Below are 27,402 nucleotides of genomic sequence, written 5' to 3' on the forward strand. Positions count from 1 at the left end.
TATTATACGTTGTTTTTTTTTCTCCTGGTATTCCGGGGAAAGCCAAGTAAAAATAAATAGAGAAATTAGGGAGTGGGCACCAAAAAATACAGGGCACAGAACTTGAGCCCCTACATTCTAATTTTATCCCCTTGAATCATCCTCTTCAAAACTTCAGACACACACAAGGGAATAGCCCAGGACTGATTCCCTGAAGAAAGGGACTGGCTTCACTCCCATAGGGACAGAAACAAAGCCAGCGGGGCGAGAAACAGCCTGATTATACACCTCTACTCCCACTGGTTTGCTAACAGACGAGGGTAAAGGGTGGATTTGTTCTGCCACAGGGAAAGATTAAAATTACGTGCTGCTCCGCTATCAAGGAAAAAAAAAGTCATTATGAGAATAATGGCTACTTATAATGATAAAGTGTTTAAGATCAGTAAACTTTGTTGCCAAATAATTAGGGGAAGGAAGTTCTCTCTCCCGGTGCCATATACTCTGTGAAGTCTAATACGGATTTAATTGCAGACGATGAGGACCTACTGGAAAGCAGTGGGTCCAGGGTGAAGTCAGTATAATGTGTAAGCCACGCCCCGCAAGCTGAATCCAACCCACTGTGTGTTTTTATAGGGATGCTAAGAATGAGTTTTATTCGTCTAAATGTAAGGACAGTTGTATGGTTTTGCTTCTTGGCCAACAAAGCCTAAACTATTTACCATCTGGCCCTTTACAGAAAAAGTTTGGTCAACTCAAGTGTGAAATATAAAGCATTAGGAAGCTTCGGGCTCGCAAGCTATATAGCTCCTTGTCCAAACGGCTGGCCACTTACTTATCCACAGCTATGTACATTTAAAGTTTAAATAGAATTCCACCAGCCACATTTCAATAGTCACATGCAGGTAGTAGCTTCCATATTGGACAGTCAAGATACAAGACATTTCCATCATCATTACAGAAAAATCGACCTGGCCCTAACCTCCAGTTCTCTGAATTATTCACTGAATGGCAACTCAGTGTGACTAAATGTACCTCAGTCAAAAAAAGTAGTCTCGTTTTTGTATATTCAGAAACAAAATCGGACACTGTCCCTGTCCTTAGAGTCCCTTGGTAATCTAACGACTTAGCTGTCCAGACATCCCAGTGGTCTTGATGTGGTAAGCAGTTCATGATTTACTGAGTTAAGGAAGGTATGCCAGCCTTGGAATAGGAAAGATCTCAGTTCCGATTTGCCTGGGTCTCTTCACTGGCTGGATTACTCTTGCCAAGTGCCTATGTTGCTCAGATTCTCCATTTACTCCTCACTAAAGTCCATCATAGCATTTGTAGGTCTTTTATGTAAACTATAAAGCAAAGCTCACATCTCACTCACCAATAATTCCCAACACCTAACCTGGTGCCTAGAAAAAGGATTCAAATATTGGTTGATTTTTTTTTTTTAAAAAAGTAGGACTCCTTGTCCAAAGAAGAAAAAACGTCTCTCAGGCCAAGTACTGTAGCAATTGACTTTTCCTGGAGGGCTATTTAGAGCAATGTTAAAAGGATTCAATTAAGTACAAATGGGACACTTCAGAGCCATTTGTATAAAACCCTCCCCCGTGTCCCTCAGCAGCAGGACCAGGAATAAAGACCCTTTGTGACCTCTCTCCTTTCAGGTGATGGAGCAAACGACGTCAGCATGATTCAAGCTGCGGATATTGGGATTGGAATATCTGGACAGGAAGGCATGCAGGTACAGCTCCCTCCACCTGTTCTCATTTCTTCCTCGCTCTCCTTGCTCCCTGTTGGGGTGTCAAGGCAATTCTGCAGTGTGGGGTAAACTTCTCCCTGAGAGTTTTGCGGAATTATCATCTGAAAGTTAGGCTTCCATGTCATAAACCTCCGTCACCAGCCCCCTACTGCCAGGTGCTTCACAGCCCAGAGAAGATCAAAAGTGCTGAGCCTTTTACAGACAGCTGGCAATAGCTGTGTCCTAAAGCCCAGTGGTACCCAGCCATTCAGGGGAGTGTTCCCAGAACCCGAATGTTTTTCCTTAAGTCCAGCTGCCTGCATGCGCTGGCCCCAAGGAATGCACAAACAGGAGTTTCCACCACAGAGAGTTTTAATACTGCATTGGCTAATCCAGAGGCAGGGAGCTAATGTTAAAGACCTGACTCCCCAAAGGTGTGTAGGTGACAGATCATATAGGGCAAAATCGTAAGACACTGTGGTTTAGGGCGTGCGCTGGGAGCAGAGTGTCAGAGGCAAGAGAAGGTGATGAATTGCTTCTCCAGGTCTTGAGGACAGCAACGAGGTCTTTTCTGCTTGTCCCTCTGTCTGGTCTCATGGGACAGTAGTCAGGGGTCGTCACCTTAGGGCTCAGAACTGAAACATAAGTGAGGTCAAGATGTATCATTAGCCTGTCGTGCTGCCCAGACCAGGCGACCAACCACTTCTCAGGTTCTGGCTACTGTCTTCTGCTGCTTTGGGGGTTGCTGCTTATCCAGGGGAAAGGTTGCAGGAAAGACAGAGCGAGGGAGGGGGCAACATGTTGAGAGAGAGATTTCTAGAATTAGGATTTAAAGCTAAATTTAATCAACGTCATAAAGTCCCCCCATTTCAGAAGACCAGACCTCCCTCTGACTCCAGGCCTCCCACCCTAGGTTCACGCCAGGCTTTATGACCAGACTTGTCCGAACCTCGGAGTCTTAAAAGAGCAGTAGAAACCGTGTCTCCCGAGGGCACAAGACACACTGCATCTGAGAGCGGAGCAGATGGCCGGCCTCAGCAGGCAGCCAGGGGTGTTCAGAGGCTTGAGGATTATTTTCCCAGAAGCCCCAACTCTCCAGGCCGTTACTGCATCCCTAGCATGGTGCCCGAAACATGCGGGGCCACAGTAAATGCCTGTCGGATAAATGGAGATGAAGGCCCAGCTAGACTGTGGGCCCCTCCTGACCTGCCCTTATCGGATTCCAGGGAGGTTTGGATTTCCTGGAGGAGAGGGTGGGGTGTCCAAGTCAAAAGAGCCACCCAAGGGCACCACGTATGGCCCTTTGGGTCCAGCACAAAGCCCTGCCCTGGGGGAGCCTCTACGGTGCCCCGGCAGCCAGGGTGGGAGGCTAACATCTCTGCTCCACCCCCGCAGGCTGTCATGGCCAGCGACTTCGCCATCTCCCGCTTCAGGCACCTCAAGAAGCTGCTGCTTGTGCATGGCCACTGGTGTTACTCACGGCTGGCCAGGATGGTGGTGTACTACTTCTACAAGAACGTGGTGAGTAGCCCACGGCCACCTCCCACCCGCGCCTTGGGAGTCCTGGGCCTGACTAGCTCCGGGGCCTCGGGCAAGACAATGCGCTTCTCTGTGCCTCGATTTTTGTCTTTGACAACATGCATCTCATACTAGCTGTTCTGTGATGTTATTGTGAGGACAGCAGTGCTATGGGGAAAGCACATGGTACCTAGGAGGCAGCAGGAGCAGTTACCAACGTGGACTCCGCAGTCAGACACAGCTGGTTCCAGCCTAGGCTCCTGTATTCAGTAATGGCCCTACACACCTCAGTTTCACCGTCTGTAAAATGGAGCTGGCAAAAGCGCCTTTTTCATGTATTCGCTAAGAAGACTGAACAAGAGCTCTTGTATAAAATAACTGGCATGTAGTGATCACCCCAGAGTTAGCCTTTGTTTTTTTATCACTGTTGCTTCCTACGTGAAATTTATTTTTTGGCTTCGAGGAAGAGAAGGATTTGAAGACCAACTGGTGTGACTTTTAGATGTCCTCCCCAGATACAGCCGCCCTAACGCAAGACCCACAGTCCACCCGTTGGGGGCGTGCAGGTAAAGATTGAGGGTGAAGTCCTCGACTTCTGCCTGACTCTACCTCAGGCAGACTCTGCCTGACTCTTCTGCCTCACCACTCACCTCCCAGCAGGCAGTGGTGAAAGGCCAGGATGCTAAATAAAGTATCTACTGACAAAAATGTTTTGAGTAGGGAGATCACCTGGGAACAGTCACTTAGCCTCTCTGAACCTTGGCTTCCTCATCATCAACATAGGGAGACTATGGCCCTGTCTGCAGCATTATACAAATACAAAAACAAGGCTTCTCCTACAAAATGTGGTCACTTCTGTCTTGTTGGTAAGGATCCAAAGTGGGCACACACCAGCCGAGGCAGTAGAACCGTGGGAGGTTCTTGTTTGAAAAGCCCTTGATGAACGAGGCGTACAGGAGGAAGTCAGGGCACTGCTGTACTAAGGGAGGGGCACTGGGGCCTGAGGTTTTTCATTATCTAGTTCAAGGACTTTTGAATAATCCCCAAGAGCCTCCACAGAGAATCCGTTCCCGTTTGCATAAGGAAAGGGGGTGGGGGAGCCCCAAGACGAGGGTGATGGAAGAGAGAAACAGCGGCCGAGTGGCAGCCTCAGAGTTCCATCCTCCCCTCCTGCTCCAGTCCCCAGTCCCGCCGGCAGGCGCTGCGGCTGTTTTGCGGGCCCAGGAGTGAGCACTTCTGCTCAGAGGTCAATATGTATAAACAGCAAGGCAAACAATCATGTTAATTCAATAAGCTGAAGGATACTCTTCCAGCAAGTCTCCTCAAAGTCACGCAGTCTGCCTTGAAAACTCAGTCTGAGCATAAAAGACTGTTTACTTAGAATTCAAAATACCCATTTAATTTTTTTTTCTCTTGGCCTCTCAGGGAATAGTTCTTTTGAATGAGCCCAGCCTCCTCTCCGCATTAAATTTGTGAACTAGAAAGAGAGATGTTTCCAGCCAGCCGTGCTTTCAAAGCTTAAATGATATTTATTTCCAGCCCGATGCCATGCTGGCTACAGCGATACTGACGCCCATTATCGCCCCTTTGCAATGAGAAGGTGGAGAACTGTGACTCCCACATGGGAAACCAGTTCCAGGGGGGCTTCAAACCCCGGCTGCTCGGAAATGTGACCAACGCGTTAATGACCGCACTGGGGCTCCTTGGGCGGCCTCAAGGCACGCCCTCCGAGGCTCCCAGACCACGGCCAGACGGGGGGAGTGGAAATAAGCAAAGTCCTCCAGTGCCTCCGGAGGAAGAAAACACTCTGTAGTGTTAAGACTCCAGCCTGAGATAAATGAAAATTGTTCAGATTATTATTGAACATCTGTGTCAGGGACATTCTCGGGCACTGGTTATGTAGACAGATGTGGTCGCTGCCCTCACGAAGCTTACAGTCAAATCAGGCCTCGGCAAACTTGTTCTGCAAAAGGCCACATAGTAATTTTAAGCTTTGTGACTCATCCAACCTCTTCTGTGGCAACATGAAGGCAGTTATAGACACTACGCAAATGAATTGCTGTGGCTGAGGCCCAGCATCGTTGGCTGGATTGGATTGTCAACTCCTGGTCTCAATAAATCTTGCTTTTCTAAATACAGTTTAGGGACCGGCAGCATTTAGCTTTCTGGAGACACATTCAGAAATGCAGCTCCCCATGGTCCACCCCAGAGCTGCTAACTCAGAACGTGCATTTTTAATACGATCCCTGTGTGATTCCTGGGAAGCATAAAGACTGATAAGCACTCGGGCAGGAAAGAACCAAGACATAGCTCCCTAGAGGAAGGTCAGGGTGCTATGGCCATGTCTCTAGGAGACAAGGAAACTGAGGCTCAGAGAGGGTAAGCGACGCCTCCAGGTGCACACAGCATGGGAGAGTCAGCAAGACTAGAACCCAAATGACCTCCCTGCTCCAGACATTTTTGCCAACAGTTTACTAAGTGTCCTGACCTCTCTGAACTCCCTGTAGAAAAGTGAGACTCAGGGTCTCAGTGGAAGCCAGGAAGAAATTCACCTTTCGGCCACGACCTGAAAGAGTAAATGAAACCCTTGGTTAACCAGTCCCCTTGCTGACTGGGTGGGGCTTGACAGTCTCAGTCCTTATAGGAAATTATTTCAGACAGCTTATGTATAATTTTACAGCATAGGTTGTACCTAATTCCAAAGAAGCGTAAGTCACTCACAGTAAAAACACGAAGAGAATAGGGAAGTTATAAAGAAAATATGAAAGTACAGATCAGGGGAGGAAAGTTGTGCCACGACCCTGGGATAAAATCCTAAGTATTCGACGCCTGATTGAAACAAGCAGACCAGTTCTGGGGCAGGGGGAAACCATATTGTCTTTGCTCTAAATTCAGAGATTAATTTGTCAAGCAGACCTTTATTTAGAAAAAGGCCACACAGAAACCTTCGGGAACTTGCCTTCCCTGGCCTTTTTGTAGGGAATGAAAATTAACCTGTCTGTGGTCAGCCTTTTTCCTAACCACCCTTAATAAAAGTCAATATTAAATGATAATTCAGTAAGGGCATTTCTATGGGAAACTGAGCCAGTGATAGCGAGGCACAGAGCGTTTTATCCCTTTAACTAGGACCCGGTGAAGCCCTTCAGTACCGCCCACGCCTGTGGGGTAGAGCAAGGAGCTTCAGAAAGGCTGTGAGCTGTCTCACGCCCAGTTCGCCAGCGTTCTCCACCCCACCCCTGACTTCTCTGACATTTCCTTCGTACTCAACACTGCTTGCTACTGTTAGGCAAAGCATTGCCAACGGTAACATCCACCACTAGTTACAGAGAACCTATCAGGTACCAAGAACTTCCCATTCATAGGTCCCCGTGAGAGTAAGTGGAGTGTAGGAGCTCAGGGCGGATGGGCTAGAGCCAGACCAGGTTCAAATCCCAGCCCCGCTCTGCTAGCGAACAGCAGCGTGGCCCTAAGTAACTTGTTTAAGCTCTCTGTGTCTCAGGCCCCTCCTGTGCGATGGGGATGCTACTACCTAGCCCGCAGGACTTTTGTGTGCAAATGTGAGCTGCTGTCTGTGAGGTGCCTCGGACAGCACCTCACCTAGTAAGTGCTTCATTTCTCCAGGTTAAGCTGGATGATGAGGACAGTGGTGGCAGCAGGTGCTAACAGCCTGGTGGGGACAGGAAGCCTCCCACTGGTCATCCGGGCAGAGAAGCCCCAGAATGAGGCTCCTGGGCCTGGAAGAATCGCAGCCGGCCTTGGTACTGCACAACCCAGAGAGATGGGACCGAGGAGGCTTGGGGCGGTCGGAGAGCAAGAGCTTTGAAAATCAGGTTGTGCCACCGTCCAGCTCTGAACGTGGGCAGGGGGGTAGCTGATGATTCAGAGCCTCAGAGTCCTCACCCGTGGAGTGGGGCTAGTAATGTTATTATCAAGATATACCATTAATATAACACATGGGCATAATCGTATTATTAGCAGTAATATTAATCTTGCAAGGCTGTAGGGACAAATTATAATGTATAGCACATTTAGTAATATACTAATATACTATGATATATCATATATCACACACCTGGCTCAAATGCTAATTATCGGTGTTAGTAACGGTAGTATTAACATGTTTGTATTATTATTACAATAATAAATAGAGAGCCTCTTCAGAATAACACTGGCCCGGCAGTTAGGGAATGAGAATTCTAGCTTGAACGCAAACCTGCTGAACAGTTTCTTACAGTGCCCGTCACCTGCTGTGCTGCGGCCGCACAGAGCGGAGAAGTTTTGGTCCTGAGTCCAGGATGCTGCTTATGTAGCCTTGCTCACGTCACCAACCCACAGCACGGCATGGCTCCCCATTATCACAGCCAGTAGTGGCGGCCAGCCCATCTCAGGGGGGAGGGCTTGCGAGAGAAAGAGCTTTAGCAAGCAGAACGCAGCTGTAAGGCAGCAGGTTGTCTGGCTCACCAGAGTTGTGTGACCGTTAGAAGAGTGTCGAGAGAGGGACCCCTCCTCACACAGTCTTCTTCCCTCCGTCCGTCTTCCTTTAGTCCCTGCTGCCTCTCAGGATCACGGGCCATGGTTGAGGTACCACTACTCCCACCTGAAAGGAGGCAAGACGATGTTCAGAAAGGTTAAGCACTTTGCCCAGGGTCACACAGCTACTAAGTGACAGGACAGGTGTTCAGTACCAGTCCTCTCTGCCTCCAAAACCTGTGCACTTAACCAGCATCGTGCACTTAACCAGGTCCTGAATGCAGTCAGTGGTTAGTCGTGGTAGTAGTGACAATAGTGTCCGGGGCTGCTGCTCTGAGGATCTGAGTTATCTCCATCCTCACCTGACTTCGCATGTCGGGAAGGAGGAGACTGAGCCCCCTGTCAGCACGGTGACTCGTCAGAGGCTCCCGAGCACGCGGGTCCTCGCTCACAAGGCCACGCCGTCTCTGCCCGCAGTGCTACGTCAGCCTGCTCTTCTGGTACCAGTTCCTCTGCGGTTTCTCGGGCTCCACCATGATCGACTACTGGCAGATGATCTTCTTCAATCTCTTCTTCACCTCGCTGCCTCCTCTCGTCTTCGGAATCCTCGATAAAGACGTGTCTGCGGAGACGCTCCTGGCGCTGCCCGAGCTGTACAAGAGCGGCCAGGACTCCGAGGTGAGGGGCCCGGGAGGGTGGGCAGGGGGAGGTGGCCTCACTTCTCCCTGTCACAGCAAGAGCACTGGGCTGGGGGTCAGGAGCCCTGTGTTCTAGTCACCACGCTGCCAACTCACCTCCCACGTGACCAAGTAACTTCGCTCCCCATTCATGGCCTGGTTCTCATTTGCTGTTGAGGGTGATGGACCGGATCAGTGACTGTGTTTCTTTTTTAGTAATTTCTTAATTTTACCACGTGCTATGGGACTGCCCTCATTGAAAGGGCCGAGGACATGAAGCCAGCCCCCCAACTCCAGGCCTTTATTGGAACACCTGGGATTGGAAGCCGGTCTGCTCAGCACTGCGTAACGCATTCATCATAAAGAAGGGCTCCCACCACACATCAGGGAAGGCAAAACCCAAGATCACAAGTGGCCTAGAACTTGCTGGTATCAAGTAGACCAGCGGTCACCAACCTTTTGGCAACAGGGGCTTGATTCATGGAAGACAGCTTTTGCGCAGACCAGGGTGGGAAGGGGGGAATGATGGTTTGGGGATGATTCAAGTGCATTACATCCAAGCTCACCACCTCCCACCATGTGGCCCGGTTCCCAGCAGGCCCAGACCAGTACCAGTCCACAGCCCGGAGGTTGGGGGACCCCTGAAGTAGGTAAAGAAGGCCTGGGAAGCCATCAGTTTTGTAAAAGACCCGGAGAGGCCACAGGGGCACCTGACCAATTTGGAGAAGTCAGATAGCAGGCACTCAGGAGGTCAGGAGGCAGGAGCCAGGGAGGGAAGCTGCCTCCAAGGAGGAGCTCTGGGAAAAGGGACAGTGAAGCACCTGAGAGGAAGTCCCTTGCACCTGGGGGAAAGGACAGCAAAGCCAGGTGTGGTGCTTGAGAGCTGGTGACATTTGTGGACAGAAAACAAAGAATTAATCCCAGCCCTGACCCAGAGTCAGGGGAACACAGCAGCCCCAGGCGGGGGAGACGTGGGGAGGGCTCATGTACATCCCAGGCCCCCCCTTTCCGCATCTGCGCTGGCTGGCTGTGTCCCTAACATTAAAAGAAGTTAATGTAGCAAAAGAAAAAACTGTGACTACTTTCCCTTTTCCCAAGGACGGCACAAAAGGAGGCTGTGTCCAAAGCCACTGAGCTCAGTCTCTCAGCAAACTGTGACCCTGGCCTGTGACAGATCCTCTTTTAAAATGCCGTTTAGAAGCCTTGGAATCTCTAAACTTACCAAGTTTTTTTAAAGAGGGGTTTTGTTATTCATTTGTTTTCTTTTTCATTCCACATATAAGTGAGATCACCTGGTACTTGTCTTTCTCTACCTGAATCATTTCACTTAGCATAATACCCTCTAGGTCCATCCACGCTGTTGCAAATGGCAAGTTTTGTTTTGTTTTGTTTTGTTTTTGGCTGAACATTCCAGTGTGTGTGTATAAGTACACACACATATATGTATATACAATGACCATAGGGGTACATATATCTTTTTAAATGAATGCTTTTGTGTTCTTCATAGAATACCCAGAAGTGGAGTTTCTAGATCACACGCCAGCTCTCTCCTTCATTTTGTCAGGCGTCTCCATACCATTTCCCGCAGTGGCTGCACCAATTTACAACCCTCCAAAGGCGCAGGGGGGCTGCCTGCCCACGTGCTCACTCACCGGCAGGTGCTGTTTGCTGCTTTGCGGCTGACGGCCCCTGGGGGGGGGCGGTAACTGCTGCTGTGTTCTTTCCGGCAGTGCTATAACCTGCGGACTTTCTGGATCTCCATGGTGGATGCCTTTTACCAGAGCCTCATCTGTTTCTTTGTCCCATACCTGGTAAGTCACATAGTTCCAGCCAGACAAACCACAGGGCGGGGCTGGCCCTGTTTACGTGACATCCTCAACTAGTAGTGTCTTTCTGGACACTTCAGAGCAGAGGTTCAAAGCAGGTGGCCTGCAGAGTACATCCAGCCGAGGGCATCTGACAAGTCAGAACACTTACTTTCTCCAAACATTCCACTCTCTGCCAGGTTTTGAAAAACTGAACGCTCACATTGCATTGGATCATTGTTCCCTCGTGGCAGAAATCCAGAGTTGATGCACAGCCCTGCTTAGATGGGGCCCATATTCTCCAGTTTGCCATAATCCCCACCCCTCCCTTTTGTCTTATACTTGGCCGCCTTCACTTATTTACTCTTTCCTAAGGGAGCACTGTAGGGATTTGAATTTACAACCCTTGATTTCGATTTGTGCTTCTTGGGTCAAGACAGCAAGCATTCAGGCAGCAAGATATAAAGAATACTACAGTACCTGAAATAAAAACAAGAGTGCGTGCAGCAAGGACAGCAGCCCCGTCTCAGTCTGGTTCCCCGGTGTAGCGTGAGAATTTAGAGAGTGAAGGATCTGTATTTCTCCTGGACAGAGAACCAGAAGGTGTGATAACTGCCACCAGGTAAACGGCAGTGTCTACCCAGCCTCACGGCTTGTATCCTTTTGCAATTAGCAACATGGGAGTCCAGAAAGCAGGCATTTTACCCTTGATTTGAATTTCCTGGCTTACTAATCCCTCCCCGGCCAGGCCTCTGCTTGCCTTGCTCCTATTGTGAGCTCAGCAGACCCACCCTCGAGGACTATTTGAAGTTCTACAACCTCAGTTCTGCCCGTCAAGACAGTAACTCCTCTTCTTACGGTCTCAGCTGACACAGCCTCTCTTCTTTACACCCAGCGTGCCTTGTACTTGCCTCCACTGTGGCATTTGCCCCCTTAAATCGTGCTGCTAACCCTGCCAAGTAGGCTGTGAACTCCTTGAAGGCAGACACAAAGTATCTTCAGCAATTAGCACCACGCCTAGTGGGTGCTCAGTAAACTGCTTCTGGAAAGCCCATGGTGACTCCCTGTGAAAATGGGTTTCTAAATAATGTAGCCCCGCCACTTCCCTTCTCGTCTTGTCTGCTCTGTGGGTCAGTTCCACACAGGTGGCAGCTGGGTCTTCTCCCCATTCCCCCCCACCCCCTGACACCCGCCTTCACTGATGCTTTAGAATCCCTGTGTCAAAGACACAGCCTTGAGCCCACGGGCACAGCTAACGGTCCCCCTTCGTTCCCCCTCTGCAGACCTACAGGGACTCCGATGTCGACGTCTTCACCTTTGGGACCCCCATCAACACCATCTCCCTCGCCACCATCCTCCTGCACCAGGCGATGGAAATGAAGACCTGGGTAAGTGCCTCGCTGGCTTAAAATTCACGTTCAAATCCGTTGTACTTCCTACCACTGATCCACTCGATAAATCATACTGAGCTTTTCCCTGTGTCTCTCCTAAACAAGGATGAAGGAAGTGTGGGAGGTAAAATGTCTGGCTTCAACGTGCTCATCAGGCTGCCAGGCAGATGAAGCTAACATATATAAAACAATGAGACAATTAGTTGCAAAAATTGGTATTAATTTTAAAAAGTGAAGGGTGTTTTTGGAGGCCAGGAGAACATCAGACTGATCATGCTGTGGAAGAGAGGTGTGCTCCCCCTTAATTTCAGGGTGAAAGATTAGAAAACTAACTTTATGTAACCACATCTCAAGCTGAAATATCCCATTTTAGTATCTAAAAGGGCAACGCCAGCTTTTTCATTAAGTTCTTCAAGTCAATAATTATAAAAACAAAGACATTAAATTGTATGCCAGGTTCCTAGCTACACAATTTTAAGGTATTATCTCATTTAACTTCCCGGAGCCCTTTGTGGTTGTCGGGCTTTTGTTTTGAGATTTAACAGACGCACAGCTCTCTGAAAGTTTAAGGTAAACAGTGTAATCACTTCACACACACACACACGTTGCAAGGTGGTGGATGTTAACAGACTTACTATGGTCACCATTTGCAATACATGAATGTGGTAGGTGTTTTTTATATTCCCATTTACAGATACAGAAGTAGGTAAGATGATGTTAAAAAAAAAACAACAACATGGGGGTCCAGAAAGCAGGCATTTAACCCTGGATTTGAATTTCAAGGGTTAAAACCTTGCCCCAAGCAAGTTCAAGAGAGAAGCTTGAACCCTGGCAGTCTGACTCCTGAGTTTTTAACTGCTGTGCTAATAGTGTGAGACTGTACAGAAAGATTTGTCCTTAGCTAAAGTGACTCTTTCTGAAAACACACATATTAAATTTTTTACACTGCCCCCAGTAAGCACGGTGTGTTCCTTGCGCTGTACAGGGGAACTTCCTCCCCCTCCACTGTCACGGGCCAGACCAGGCCCTGACATGCTCAGTGATGGCTGGGAAGAGCCACCCAAGGGGACTTTGGGATCAGCGAGCTCCCGTTTGACAACCCCCTCTGCTCTCACTGATGCCCCAGGCAAATAGAACAAAGTGATAGAACCAAAAAGGGAGAGCCATGGTTAAGTACAGGATGAACGTCTCCAAGAACCACCCACCTCAGAAGAGGCCGCAACACGAGTGGAAGGTACTGGACAGGAGCAGGCAGCAGGCGTTCAGGGTGCCAGGCCGCGCGGAGTCCGGCTCTGCTGGGTCTCAGGCCTGAGCTCAAGAAAACAACTAAAAAAAAATGACAATAACAAGTATTTGGATTTACAGCTTTATGAGAAGCAAGAGCTTTATGAGGAAGGGAGGCAAGAGACAAAGGTATAACTTTACTAGGAACTGTAAAGGAAACCTAGGAAACATTTAGAACTCTTTAAGTTGAAAAATCATCACTGAAATTAAAAATGCGATTTGTGGTATCTTAACAGGTCTGACATACATTTGATTAAACTCCCAGAAAGAAATGGGAGAGAAAATGATACGGGGGGAATATTTTAAAGGATAGTGACTTGAGAATTTTGCAGAAGTGATGAAATGCATCAACCCACAGTTTCAAGAAAGTCAGTAAAACCCAAACAAGATAAGAAGAAATCCACATATATCATATCAAAAGGAAACTATAGAACACTAAGAACTACAGAAACTATAGAAACAAAGACAAAATAAAAATTATAAAAGCAGGCCATGTTTTAAGTGACAGATGTTCTATGGAACAACAAATGAAAAGTGAGTAACTCCTGTGTGTGGGGAGCAGGCGGCGGGGGTGAAAAAGCAGACAACTGAACTTGAGCAATAAAAATGAAAAGAGTTACTAATTTCTCAGCAGCAACAAGGGAAGCCGAGAGGCACTGGCGTACCATCTTAAATACGCTGAATGAAAATAACTGCCAACAGAAATGCTGTGTCCATCAAAAATGAGAGTAAAATAAAGCGTAAGGAAGAGATCACCAGCAGATTCCCAGTAGAGGCAATTCTGAGGGGTGTACTTACATGAAGAAGAAAGAAATCACTGATGGGAGGTCCAAGATTTAAGGAGGAATTAAGGCATACGAAGTAGTAGACGTAACTAAATTTTAATAAATATTGACCACACTAAACTATAATGATGCAATTGAAACAGACAGTAGCAGTAAGATAAGCTGGGGGGAGGTTAACAGAGCAAAGCACTCCAAAGCCCTTGCAGGAAGAGAGAAAGGAGTTCTAAACCGTAGACTGCGGTAAGTTAAAATTGCCTATTATTATTTATCGAGTAATTGCTGAAAGAATCGAAATGGAGTACGTAACTTTCAAACTAGTAAAGGGGGAAATAAAATTATACAAAATAGTCAATAAACTTAAAAGAGGACAAGAATGGGGAGAGAAAGCAGCACAAAGCAGGCAGGGCAAAATAAGATTAGACAACGTCACTGAACTTGGGAAATAAACCACAGCCAGGTGTGGGAAAAAAATGGGTTTGTCACACAAACATCATACTGAAGAGGGGAAAAGTGATACAAAATATGACTCTATTTCCTAACAACTAAAAAAAACAGTCTAGGCAGAGAAGCGGTTAAACACCAAAGGACAACTTGGGAATTATCACCCAAGGCTGAGAGAGAGATTTAGGGGTGCTGGGGGTGCTTGTGCCTCTTCCCCCCACCCAGGAAAGCTTCAACCAGGTGAGGAAGTCAGTGCGCTGCCTGCTGACCCAGGCCCTGCTTCAACGGCCTTCTCTTCTTCTGGTCCACAGACCATCGTCCACGCACTGGTGCTGGCAGGCAGCTTCCTGATGTACTTCGCCATGTCCCTGGTGTACAACGCCACCTGCGTCACCTGCAACAGTCCCACCAACCCCTACGGCGTGATGGAACGCCAGCTCTCAGACCCCACTTTCTACCTCGTCTGCTTCCTCACACCGGTCGCGGCTCTTCTCCCAAGGTTTGAGCAGAAGGCCTCTTTCCTTCCTACAACCCGCCAGCCAGTTCCCCTCAATAAGCCATTCTCATAACCCAGAGTCAGGAGTTTGCCTCCTGGTAGGGAATGTTGAGGCTACTGTTTTCAAAGATAGGGCTTATCTATCTTTGGGGACAGAAAGAACAATGAACTTGGAGGCACACATAGCATGGACTCTGGTCCCCAGGTCGGCCGCAGTGTAGCCAAGTCACCAAATCCAGCATGGCCATGTCAGATGTGACATCTGTAAACAGAGAGTGGTCATTCCCATCCTCCAGCCTTACAAATTTTGCTGTGTGTAAGGGGTCATTTTGAAAAGCTCGACGGTCCTTTGTGAGCCCCAGAGCCTCGTACAAAGGCCTGCAGAGACAGGCAGGCAACCAGCTGAAGCACGGGTGTGGGGAGGAAGACCTGGGTGCCTTCCCCCATCATTGCCCCCGGGAGTGATCACACCAAGCATTCTCAAGCTTCAGATCTCTCCCACAAATTCAAATTCTGCACGCAACAGCCAACTTTTTAATATTACTCAAATTTGTTAACACGCGCACAAGATGTATTAGCCAAATAAATCATTCGTGCCCAGGGACTAGTTCTAACATTTTCAGCCTAAACCCTCTGCACTTGCCTCTTCCAGGGAACTAGCAACAACGCCTTGGGTCTCCTTGGAGCTTGCGCTTATTGAACACTGTATCTAACCCATCATTTTGCTTCTTCTATCACCTAGAAATCAGGAGGTGCTGTGGTTCTAGTCCCACTTGCTCAGGGCACAACTCAAGTGCCAGAAGGGACCAGAAATGTGCCCACGAACTCACCACGAATCCCGGTGGGAGCTAGACTCTCCCAACTTGGTGGCCAGGGTTCCAGTCTCCGTCCGCACTGTCCAGTCAAGCAATCGGTGAACTTGACAACCACGTACCCACAGACAAAACTTAGCCCCTCCCTCCATCCTTGAGATCTCACCACTCTGAACATCCCAATTCAGCCACTTGATCATTATAAGCTGTCGGGAAAACAGACCATCGCAATGTTGTGCAGAACATGTGCTAATCCAAAATCAGCTGACAGGGCTTCCTTTAATAAATATGGCAGCTGGTTTAACCTAGGTTGGCCTCCATGTCCTCTCCCAAAGCCACCTCAAAACCTTGACCTCTGTGCAAGGCTGCAGGCCGAAGAGACCAACATGTGGAACACCCGTGTTGGCTGAGTCTGAACATGCACTGAGTGCACTCAGCTCCCCCACTCCGGCCTCGACCCTTGGCCCACACACCACCAAGCTGCTTGTACTTCCCTAAACGCCCCTGGCCCCTCACCTCCCCACCGTAGCTCCTGCGTTCCTTCTACTCAGAATGCCCTCCGCACCAGCCCCTCCCCCTTTGACAGTATTTTAGGGAGCGCCATTCCAAGCCTTCCCTGCCTTCACCTACCTTCCTCAGACTGAAACAGGTTCCCCTTTCTTGCTTGTTCCATGACCTGGGTGTATCTGTCACTGCCCTTTAAATAAATTGCCTGTTTGTCTCTGGCTGCCCACTAACTCCCAGACAGAAGGGATCCCCCTTATTATACAACCAACACTTAGCACGATTCCTGTAGCAATGGCTGCACTCAGACTAACGAGCAAAGGAAGCTAAAGAGACAGAAGAATGGGGTTCTTGCTCTCAAGAAGCGTGCAGTGCAGTGAACGATCCAGACCTCAGTTTGACTATAATCCAAGAGTCAGAGAGACGAGTATTCACAGAGGGCCCTGAGAGCCAAGAGTAGGGAACAATTCAGAACAAGCGCAAGACTAAGACAACATCTCCCACCACACGCCGCCTTCAGCCCACCTCCTCGGGAGCTGGACCCCGGGAGAGACGGTGAGGGTCGTGCCCTTGCTGAAAAAGGGTATCAAATAAGTGGCTTAAATACTTTTGTCCACACTTTTGGGGTTAAACACAGCTGTGATCAAAACTGATCAAGGACTGATCTCTTCTGTTCTGTGTTTTTTTTTTGGGGGGGGGGGCAGGCGAATAGAAATAGAAAATTATCAGCCCCATAGTCTTTGTCTTACCCTTGGCTAGAAAACACACTTGGAGCGAAAAGCTACCAGCTTAATGAGAAGCCCTGCAAAGTCTGAAAGACTGTTAACACATGCTTTGAAAAGACAAGCACTGAGCATTCCAGCTTGCTCAACAGACACATTAGGAAAAAGTGAGCAAATATTTACTTGTTGGTTACCATAGCACATAAGTTAAATCTTTGCTTATTCTACATTATCACCACAAAGTTGTATTTCTGTTTAATTCTGTTTACTAAGTAAAGCAAAAAGGTTTCTTCTGAGAAAGGATTATTTTAATAGTTCCAAGGACTGTTGACTTGTAACCTTGGAAAAATTAACGTCTGTTCTAGAAATCTACACGATAGAATTTTTGCCCTATTTGTTCACTTAAGGTTATAAGCTGTATTTGTCATATTGGAGGTAGAGTTCACTCACCAACCTTGTGATCATTGGCCCACTGACCATGACCTCACTAATCTTGGTCTAATTAATTCAACCAGAATAAAAGAACTATACCTCTCTCAAAAGAAGAACATGTCAATCGTTTGGCAGATAAAAACAGAAGAAGCTAACACATGAATTTTAAAACATAATGAGCATCTTGATTAGCTACAGCACAGGACACCAGCCCTCGGACACGCGCCCCAACACGCTGCGTTTTTCTCCTGCTTCGTGTCCTTGACATGGCGTATTGTCAAGCTTTGGTCTTCAGTTCCTTTGTCTTCTCCCTTCACAGTCTCTCCACAGACATAGCAACCGCTCTTGTGAAGGTAAATATTTTTTACAGACGAATCTCCAGAGTAAATTCCCAACCCAGATCTCACTTCTGAATTCCAGATACATCTTTCTAGCTACCCCTGTGCCGCCTTCGCTCGGTATGTGGTTTTGAAGAAATTGAGAGACATCTGTGATTGAAGTCATAATCCTCCTGTTATCACCAGCACCTTCCAAGAAACCTGGGTCTGTTCCAGGGTTTCTTCCATCAAATGCTACCCAGTTGGGACCCGGGCAGCCCTGGGACTCATCCTCAATACCCCCTCTCACCTCATGCCCACGTCTAGCCCTTCATCAAGAACTGCCACTTCTATCTGCTCCATTTTTCTCAGCTCTACTGCTATTTCCATTCCTACCACCCCCACCGTGGACAGGTTATAACCCCTTCATCCCAAATCACTTCAAAAGTCTCTTATTCGCTCCAACCCATTACCACTGTGTCAAAGTGAGCCCATGTCACGTGCCTGCAATCCCCCCAGGGCTTCCCAAGGCCTTTACGATGCAGCCCAAGGGACCGAAACAGGGCTCTCGGTCGCTGCCTGCTCTGGCCCCAACAACCCCTTCTGTGTCACTTCCCCGCTCCAGCCACTGTGCGTGGACTCGGTCTCACCTCCTTTGTCAGACTGCCTCCTATGCACCCCTTGGTCCTCGGCTGAAATGTTTGTCCCTCCAGGAAGGTGTCTCATGCCCGATCCAGTGTCTGACACTGTGTCTTTCTGCTCCTCTGCTTCCAACTCTGCTCAGGTGCCTCGGGGGAGCAAGAACCGGCCTGGCCTGTTCTCAGCTCAATGGGGGGGGGGGGGGGGGTGCGGGGGGCCTGGCCCATGGTTGGGACTTGGTGGGGATCTCTGGAATGAATGGATAGAGAAGGAAAGTGGTGGCTCGGGGGGCAGTTTTAAACAGAGAAGATGCCAGTTTGCAGGAAGGAAGTTGAGTCTTTCCTGACCCTAACACCTGGACTGCCTCCCTGAGTGAGACGAGGAAGAAGGGGGGGGGGGACCTGAAGCCACAGGGGGGCTGCAGAAAACCCCCCCCACCCACTGTGAGGCTGCCTAACGCCTTCAGACGCCGGTGACAGGATGGGGGCCTCTCTGTAATAAGGCTTTACAAATACAAATTTTAATGAAAAGGATTACTTTAGGGAAAGACCTTAGGTGTCTACTTTTTAGGTAAAGAAACTGACCCCCAGGGAAGGAACGTGGCTTGCCCAGCATCACTAGATGGTGCAGGCTTTCTCCAGAGACCACGCAATTGTTTTCACCTTATTTTTTTCCCAAACGTGGTACAGGAAAACCCTCCAGGCACAGGGAGAGACGCCCAGTCCCAGGTCGGGAACTGACTCCACGCCGCTGGGCCAGGAAAAGGAACCCTGTGTTAGCCAATGGGAGACCCGGGAAAACCCATCCCATCTCTTGGAACCTCAGTTTCTCCATCTGGCAAATCATGAAAATTCAGCAATGCCATGAAAATCGCATGGCCCCCAGATTCAAGAGAATATGTATTTAGAAACCACTTAACGTCCACAAAGGGCTGCTCTTGCGAAGCATGTACATGTGCCTCAGTTAGAACAGCCGAGAGAGAAAGAACTGCCCTGCACACGATAAAGAAGAGAAAACCCAGGGATCCAGAGGGCTCAGTGCGGACCCCGGCAGGGCCACTGAGTGGCTCTGGGCAGATCCCTGTCTCACTGCCTCTGTTTCCTTGTGTGTAACACGGCAGGGGGGCGGGGGGAGGAAGCACCAGCCTCGTGGGACTGTTGGGAGAGACGAATTAGCGATATTTAAAGCTTTTAGAACAGTGCTGGCACATAATCAACGTTAGCTATTATGTGTTGCTATGGAACAAACTCCCAAATCCCAGAGGTGCTCAGGCATGTATTTGATAACCATCAGTCAGAAACGCAGCCAAAAGGACCGTGCCCTGGGTGGGGAGTTGGATTCAAAGATCTCTTTCAATGCTTAAATTCAAGAAGTCAACAAAAATCAGAAAAGCTTGACTCTGTTATTTCTTTTTTCCCCACCAGGTACTTTTTCTTATCTCTACAAGGGACGTATGGGAAGTCCCTCATCACCAAAGCTCAGAAAATTGACAGCCTCCCAACTGACAAGAGAGACCTGGAAATCCAGAGCTGGAGAGGCAGACAAATGCCTGCCCCTGTGCCCAGAGAACCTCAGCGCCCCCACCATCCGGTGCCACCTGTCCCTGAACAGGACTTCAGAACCAGCAGCCCAAAGAGCTCCGGCCCTCCCAAGCAGACGTGCAAGGAGAGCCGGGGGGTGCACGGAGAGAGGAGCAGAACAGAGCACAGGAGGGATGATGACCTGTGCTCTGCAGACGCCTCAGCTAAACTCCCAGCCAGAGAGCACCTCCTTCTGGGCGGCATGATGGCTCCCGGGGCGCCCCCCAGTGGACAGACCGGAGCATATCAACGCTCAAGCAGGGGCAGCCATCGCCGATCCCAGAGTTCGATGACCATATGAGGGGCCTGCAGAAATCCTCACAGACTCAGAGGGAGCCGCCCAGGCCCAGGCCCAGGCCGGCCCGGCCCCATGAACCCAAGACTCCTCCTCTTCACAAAGGACAGAAGGAGCCAGTCCTACTTTCGTCCCCACCAGTCTTGACTTCCTTGGAGGAAGTGCTGGTCCCAAGGGGTTTGACCAAAAAAACAGAAAAAGACTGGAAACCAGTCGACCTCTAGTTCTCTCCTGCTGCCGGGCAGCACGTCTTGCGAACAGAGTTTTCTAAAGAGGCTGTGTTTCTATGGTATTGAGTTCCCAAATGTTTTGCTCAGAGACGTTCTTCTCATCTGCTAGATAAGTAGAACCTAACAGGCCCAATACCTAAGTTTCCAAGATTCCAAGAAATATATCCACCCAGGCAACCTCTCAGGCAATGGAAGTTTCTGGGCTTGTCAAACCATCACCTCACCCCATGGGTGCCCGGGTTTCCATTTCAGGAGAGAGCCATACACACAGGGGTTTCATCTTGTTGGTAGAGCAGAGACGGCCGTGTCGGCGTTAATGTCTCTTCCAACCACAAAGAGTCGGGTCGCTGTTTGTCTCTAAGCCAAAGAAAACCACACGTAAAGATTAATGCTAGACCTGAACTCAGTGCCACAGACACGCCAGGGGGCTGTAGGGCCACAGCAGGTATAAGAGGCAGAAAGAACTTCTGTTCATTCTGAGCGGACTTCTGCACACTAAGGGAAATGCGTGTTCCCAAACCCAGGCTTCAGCTGACAGACCCTGTGTCCCGCAGCCTCGGGAATCTACCGAGAGAGCAGCACTTTTTGTAAAGCTATTTATTTGTATTTATTTTTAAAGAAAAGCACTCGTACTCATCCAGCTCTCAGAACAGGAAAAGGCTAAGACCAGTAGATCTTAGCACACCTGCACCCAGAATAGACCCACAGGACAGGAGCAACTCGGAGCCCAAACAATGACTCCTCTAAGGCTAGGGTCAATGTCAAACCCTATTCATGAAGCCTAGCCCAGAGAAGCACCATCGGGAGGCCACAGGCACGTGCGTCCATTCAATTAGGGAGACTCACAGGGAGTCTCGCTTGCAGGGAAAAGAAGGACTTCATGCGCTTCTTAACCCTAGAGGTAGTAAATTCCAAAAATGTAATCACTCAAAACAGTGTTGAAATAAAAAAATGGATGGTAGAAATCTAACAGGGTCTCAAGAGAAGCTAGGTCTCCTGTGGGCAAGGAGAGCCTGTCCCTCATCTTTTAAGGTAAGTCAGGGAGGGCTACTAAACCCTTTCTCCTTCAGGTGGTGCCTCCTCGTTAGGCAAAGTCCCTTTTGGTTAGGAATAAACTTGATGAGTCTTTGAGCCCAAGAGTCATAGCCACCTCGCTTGAGTAAACTTCTCAGCAACGATGCCCAAAATGAGCTCAACAGCCAGCTTGGCAAACGGCAGGCTGAGCTGGTCCTCTGACACCTGCAGACAAACCTGAACTGGAGGAGCTGTTTGGAGCATCATCCTGGAGCCAAAACACTGGGTCACTTTCACTGACTCCCACATAACAACACCAGCACTGGCCAGCTGGTGGGTATCCAGGGGAGTCCTGTGATGTAATGATATGCATTCTCCCAAATGAGGGGATTGAGCCAAAACTGGATCTCAGGGGCCCTTCCTCCATGCGATTCCTTCCCAGCCCCGAAAGCCAGAGGAGACAGGCTATTTCAGAAAAGAACTGAGGAATGGGAAGAGCACAGCCTCAGGGGAGCTGGGACCTAGATCTTTGCTCTCTAGAGCCAGGAGCCTTGAAGCAGGAATCCCCGCCTACAAATTAGGGTGGAACTGCCCTGCCCCAAGGCTTGGTCCATGAATCAAGTCAAAATGGAGGGGGTGGAAGGAGGTGAAAAAGCTTTCAAAGCTGTCACACCCTCGATAATGACACAGGGATTTGTATTTCAGGCTGAGAGGAACAGAGGTAACAGAGAAGTTGAGAAAGTGCCTGATCCTGACACCTAAATGCCAAACCATAACTGTGACTGGGATGTTGCTCTGTCTCGGGCATGACTGACCTTCCCCATTAGCTGGGATTTTCCCCGTCTCAGTGCTGCAAGTCCCACATCCTGGGAACCTGCTCGGTCCTGGCCAGCGGGGGCAACTGGCCACCCACTCCTGCCCTTTGTAAACCAAATCAGCTGTGACCATGCCGCATAACTACTCACCTACGACATCATATTAATGATTGCACTTAATACATTTTTATACTTTTATGTTCTTTTACTGATTGGCTGGAAATGTGTCATCCTTTGTTAGAAGAAAAAAATAAACGTTTTTTCAGAATTGTTTGCAATTCTGATTGGTCTGTCATCCATCCATCCTTTGCATTCACTCATCTGCTCATTCATCCATCCATCCATCTACCCACTGAATACATGCCTGGTGCCATGTCTAGGGGCTGCCAGGAACTCCTCCCTGCCTTACAGAAAATCACAGCCTGGTTGGGCACAGAGTGTCTGATCCCATGGAAGAATGCAACACAAACCAAAAGGGCTACAGGAATGAGAAGCAGCACACACAGTCCCCTCTCTCTGAAACCCTAACCTGGCCACCCACCCCCTTCCTGGAAGCCTGACCACAACCTCAAACCTTTATTGGTCAGGAGCCCCTTTTCATTCACTGATTCAGCATATATCCAGCAAGTGTCTGTTGTCCGCAGCATTGGGGCAGGTGGCAAGCTTAAAAGAGGGAACAGAAAAGTCCTACTCCTGCCCTCCAGGAGTTTACGGTCTAGAAGCAGAGATGGTGGTGGGGGGGGGGGGTCCCAGAGTAATCCAAAATTTCAGCTGAGACCTTATTTAACCAGCAGAGAATTAAGTATAACTGCCCTGAAAAAGGAAATAATCGGTAGATACATCTCCCCAGGCAAGGAAAACAAAAGAAAAAATAAACAAATAGGACAATATCAAACTAAAAAGTTTTTGCACAGCAAAGGAAATCATCAACAAAATTAAAGGGCAACCCACAAAATGGAAAAACATACCAGTACATCTGATAATGGGTTAATATCCAAAATTTATAAAAGAACTTACAAAACAACACACACACACACAAGAAAACAAACCCATTAAAAAATGGGCAAAGGACCTGCCTGAATAGACGCTTCTCCAAAGAGGACATACAGATGGCCAATAGAAATATGAAAAGATGCTCAACATCACTAATCATCATAGAAATTCAAATTAAAACCACGACGACATATCACCTCACACCCATCAAAATGGCCAGCATCAAAAAATCAACAAACAACACATGCAGATGACGATGTGGAGAAAGGGGGACCCTTTTGCACTGTTGGTAGGAATGCAGACTGGTGCAGCCACAGTGGAAAGCAGTATGGAGACACCTCAAAAAATTTAACATGGCCTGGCTGGTGTAGCTCAGTGGATTGAGCATGGGCCTGTGAAGCAAAGGGTTGCTGGTTCGATTCCCAGTCAGGACACATGCCTGGGTTGCAGGCCAGGTCCTCAGTAAGGGACACATAAGACGCAACCACACATTGATGTTTCTCTCCCACTCTTTCTCCTTCCCTTCTCCTCTCTCTAAAAATAAACAAATAAAATATTTTTTAAAAAATTTAACATGGATCTGCCTTTTGACCCAGCTATGCCACTTCTGGGAATACATCTGAAGGAACCCAAAACACTAAGGTGAAAAAACGTGAGCACCCCTACATCCATTGTCATGCCATTCACAGTCACCAAGATGTGGAAGCTGCCCAAGTGTCCATCAGTAGATGAGACGAGTGGATAAAACAACTATGAGACATTTACTCAACGGAATACCACTGGGCCGTAAAAAAGAAATGATGCCCTTTGCAACAGTATGGATGGGCCTTGAGAACACTGTGCTAGTGAGATAAGCCAGTCAGAGAAAGACAAACACCATCTGATCTCACTCATATGGGGACTCTAATAACACACTGAACTAAGAAGTTAAATGGTGACAGAGATGGAGACACCGACTCACGGATAAAGAGCAGGATGACAGCTGGGGGCAGGGAGGGAGGTTAAGGAGTTGAGGGGTTGAGCAAAAAGGAAAACGGCCTCGTGGACGTGGACAGTGTGGTGACTGCTGGCAGGAAGAGGGCTTAAGGGCACTAAATAGTAATGGGGAAAAAGTACAATAAAGATGAAATCAAAAAACATTAAGGGAAAGAAGAAAAGAGGCCCATGTGGCTGGAACCCGGTGAGCAGGAGGACGGGCCCAGGACGACGTCAGCAGTGACAACTGCATCAGCCACTGCGGGCTGGTGCTGGTCTGAGCTGAGCATGCATTGTCAGTAAGCTCGCAGCAACCCTGCAAGGCAAGTACTGTTATTCTCCCCTTGTCCATTGCCCTTTGGTGACATACGAACCACCCCCAAAGTTGGCCAATGAACACAATTAGTCACATGTTCACAATGCTGCCAGTGGGCAATTTGGGCGGGGTGGCCGGGACCACCCTCCCCATGGTCTCTCAGCCTCAAACACGTCGGCCAGCCTTGTCGCACGGCAGCAACGTTCCCGGAGTAAGAACAGAAGCTGCGAAGTCTCTCAACACCAAGGCTCAGAACTCACACGTCCTCATTGCCACCACATTCTCTCCAAGACCAGTCACGAGGCCAGCCCAGTTGCAAGGGGGTGAAAAAATATAACCCACGTTTAATGAGAGGAGTTACAGAGAGAGTTGAGACCATTTGTAATCTACCACATCCCACTTACAAAAGGAGAAACTGAGGCAGAGAGCAGTTACATACATTTGGCACAGTCCCACAATTAACAAGTGGCAAGGCAGCATTCTAACGCCCGAAGCCTGAAACCAAAGCCTGTGTACATTTTCTTAGCCACAGAGCTATACAAATGTGAGACGGGGCTGGAGAGACCAGACCACAGAGCGTGTGGTCTTCTCAACATCCTCATGAGAGACAAGGTAGTACGGTGCTTAACGAGCCTGAACTCCACCCCGTCTCTGCCACAGACCAGCAAGGTGACCTGGGGAAAGACCACGCCGTGTTCAGCTGGGTTGTTCACCCAGTCGAAGGCTTCAGTAAGTAAGGAAGACAGCAGCACCTACGGGGACCTGAAATTCCGATCTCCCCCAGCTGATCACCCAGCCAGGACTTCCCATTCTGCACACAGAGTCTCCAGGAGAAATCAGTCCACAGGCGTGAGTTCTCCCAGGTCATCAGAGAACCCGAGGCAGGGTGGGGCTCAGGCAGGACTGCACAGATTCAAAAGGTGGGGGCCGTGGGCTGGGGCGATGCCCCAAAAGGAGGCCTTTTCAGGGTACAAGAGGAGCGCAGCCAGTCAAGCTTCAGGATTCAGGCATTTTCAGGCCAGAGCCCAGACTGGCAGCCTGTTGTTCAGAGGCGTTCTGGCGCCACCTAGCAGCCGCGGAGGAGCTGCTGCACCTGAGGGCTCTCCCTGCAGCCAGAAGGAAAAAAAAAAAAAAAAACTATAAAATAACCGGAACAGAACAGAGAGGGAACTGGGAAACAAGCTGGGAGTCAGGAGGCCAGATATCAAGTCTGGCTCTGCCAGCACTTTCTTCTTTGACTCCAGACAAATCCCTTCACCAGCTTCAACCTCAAACTGAGGTTCAGTCAGTTTCCCCAAACGCTCAGGGTGGGAACTAGTCTGGTCCTAAACTGCAGTGCATCTATTAAAAGCTAATATCGTTAGCTATCAGAGAGATGCAAATTAAAACCACAATGAGATACCACTTTACACCGGTCAGGATGGCTATCAAAGCAACAAACAACAAATGTTGAAGAGGTTGTGGGGAAAAGGGGTCCTTAGTTCACTGTTGGTGGGAGTGCAGACTGGTACAACCACTATGGAAAACAGTATGGAATTTTCTCAGAAAAATAAAAATCGACCTGCCTTTTGACCCAGCAATTCCACTGCTAGGATTATATCCTAAGAATCCTAAAACATCAATATCAAAGAACCTATGCACCACAATTTACAATAGCCAAGAGTTGGAAGCAACCTAGGTGCCCATCAGTAAATGAATGGATCAAAAAATTGTGGTACATATACACAATGGAATTCTATGCAGCAGAGAGAAAGAAGGAGCTACTACCCTTTGCAACAACATGGATGGAACTGGAAAGCATTATGCTGAGTGAAATAGGCCAGGTGCTGAAAGACAAATACCACATGATCTCACCTTTAACAGGAAGCTAAACAACAAAACAAGCAAGCAAGCAGAAAAAAAAAAAACCAAAGACACTGAAATAGAGAACAAGGGGACAGCGACCAGAGGGGAGAGGGAAGGGAAGTTGAGGGGAAAAAGGGGGAGGGATTTGGAGGAACAAACAGGAAGGACACAGGGACGAGAACTAAGGGGGGGTGGAAATGGGAGGGAGGTGGGGAGCAAGGGGCAGGGGAGGCTGGGATGGGAGAAATAGACAAAAAAACTGTACTTGAAAAATAACTAAATAAAATTAATTTTTTTTAAAAAAAGCTATTTGGGGGGTGCTGGTTACAGTATAGGAATGAGCCCTGGTAAATGGACTTACTATGTGATTCCCCTGCATGCATGCACAAACACACACATGCACGCACACACACAGTGGAAGATCCCATGGCAGAGGCACCCCCCTAACCCCCCACCCCCTGCCATCTGCTCTCGGCTACTTGCCCAGTGCTCAGTGCTGAACACCTACTGTGACTCTGGCTGTTACAGAAAATCAGAGATGAGGCTGGTTTCGGCAGGGGGGGATGAGAAGGCCGGAGGGCAAATGCACGTCTGCGAAGATGAGGGGCCCCCAGTTGCCTTTTTCAGACCACCAGATACTAGGGGGCTGCAAGCACCTCTGGAGGGGCAGGGCAGCCCCGTTTCCACCGTCTGAAGAGCACTTGGAGGCCTCTTTTTCCCTGACCCAGGCTTTCAAGGACACAGTCCAGGTGCTAAACTGTGTAAGGAGTGGGGAAAGGGGAGCTTTCCTTTCCTATAATCTCCACCAGCATCTCCTACCACCCCCCAAAAAAGAAGAGCTGCTCACTACCTAAATGAAGCACCGAGACAAGTCTCCAGTACACCTTCCAGGCACAGTGCTGTCCCCAAGCCCCGCTTGTCCCCCCCCCCATCAGCCCACCACAAGGGCCAGCCCCTCACAGCTCACACTGGGGACCAAGGCCACCTAGAGTCTGTCCTCAGGCCCCTGTTCAGCCAATGGAGACTGGTTGACAGACACATGACTAAATTTTGAGGGAAAAATGGGTTTGTTTTGTTTGTTTGTTTGTTTGTTTGTTTGTTTGTTTTTCAGTATCATGAGCCCTTCCTACCCCTGTTGACCTATGTTCCCATAGACAAGGTGAAAGACATTTCTGGAGGCGACAAAACTCTGGTGAGAGAGAAGTAAACAAGCCCAAAGCCACCCAGGAATTTAGATCGAGAGCTGAGACTAGAAAGGGGTCCCCTGAAGCCCCTCGGCAAGGACTCCTCAACCACCTCACCAGCCAGAGATTAGGAACTAGCAATCCTTTCCAGGGC

At 48.8% G+C, this 27,402-nt stretch overlaps 1 protein-coding gene across 3 annotated transcripts in view; it reads left to right on the top strand.

Annotated features, from left to right (window-relative positions):
* The window catches only part of ATP10B (ATPase phospholipid transporting 10B (putative)), a 344,681-nt gene extending 324,747 nt beyond the window's left edge, over nt 1-19,934 (top strand). For all 3 annotated transcript variants that reach the window (XM_053665940.1, XM_053665941.1, XM_053665942.1), the window contains 7 exons: nt 1,635-1,711; nt 3,104-3,229; nt 8,174-8,374; nt 10,104-10,184; nt 11,462-11,566; nt 14,391-14,578; nt 19,426-19,934. In XM_053665940.1, coding sequence (XP_053521915.1) covers nt 1,635-1,711; nt 3,104-3,229; nt 8,174-8,374; nt 10,104-10,184; nt 11,462-11,566; nt 14,391-14,578; nt 19,426-19,882 — 1,235 coding nt within the window. In that variant the 3' untranslated portion in view covers nt 19,883-19,934. The remainder of the gene's footprint in view (nt 1-1,634; nt 1,712-3,103; nt 3,230-8,173; nt 8,375-10,103; nt 10,185-11,461; nt 11,567-14,390; nt 14,579-19,425) is intronic.
* Nucleotides 19,935-27,402: the final 7,468 nt, after the last annotated feature.

The sequence above is a fragment of the Artibeus jamaicensis genome, unplaced genomic scaffold (assembly GCF_021234435.1).
Source record: "Artibeus jamaicensis isolate MK-2021 breed Jamaican fruit bat unplaced genomic scaffold, CSHL_Jam_final contig_432, whole genome shotgun sequence".
Classification (NCBI taxonomy): domain Eukaryota; kingdom Metazoa; phylum Chordata; class Mammalia; order Chiroptera; family Phyllostomidae; genus Artibeus; species Artibeus jamaicensis.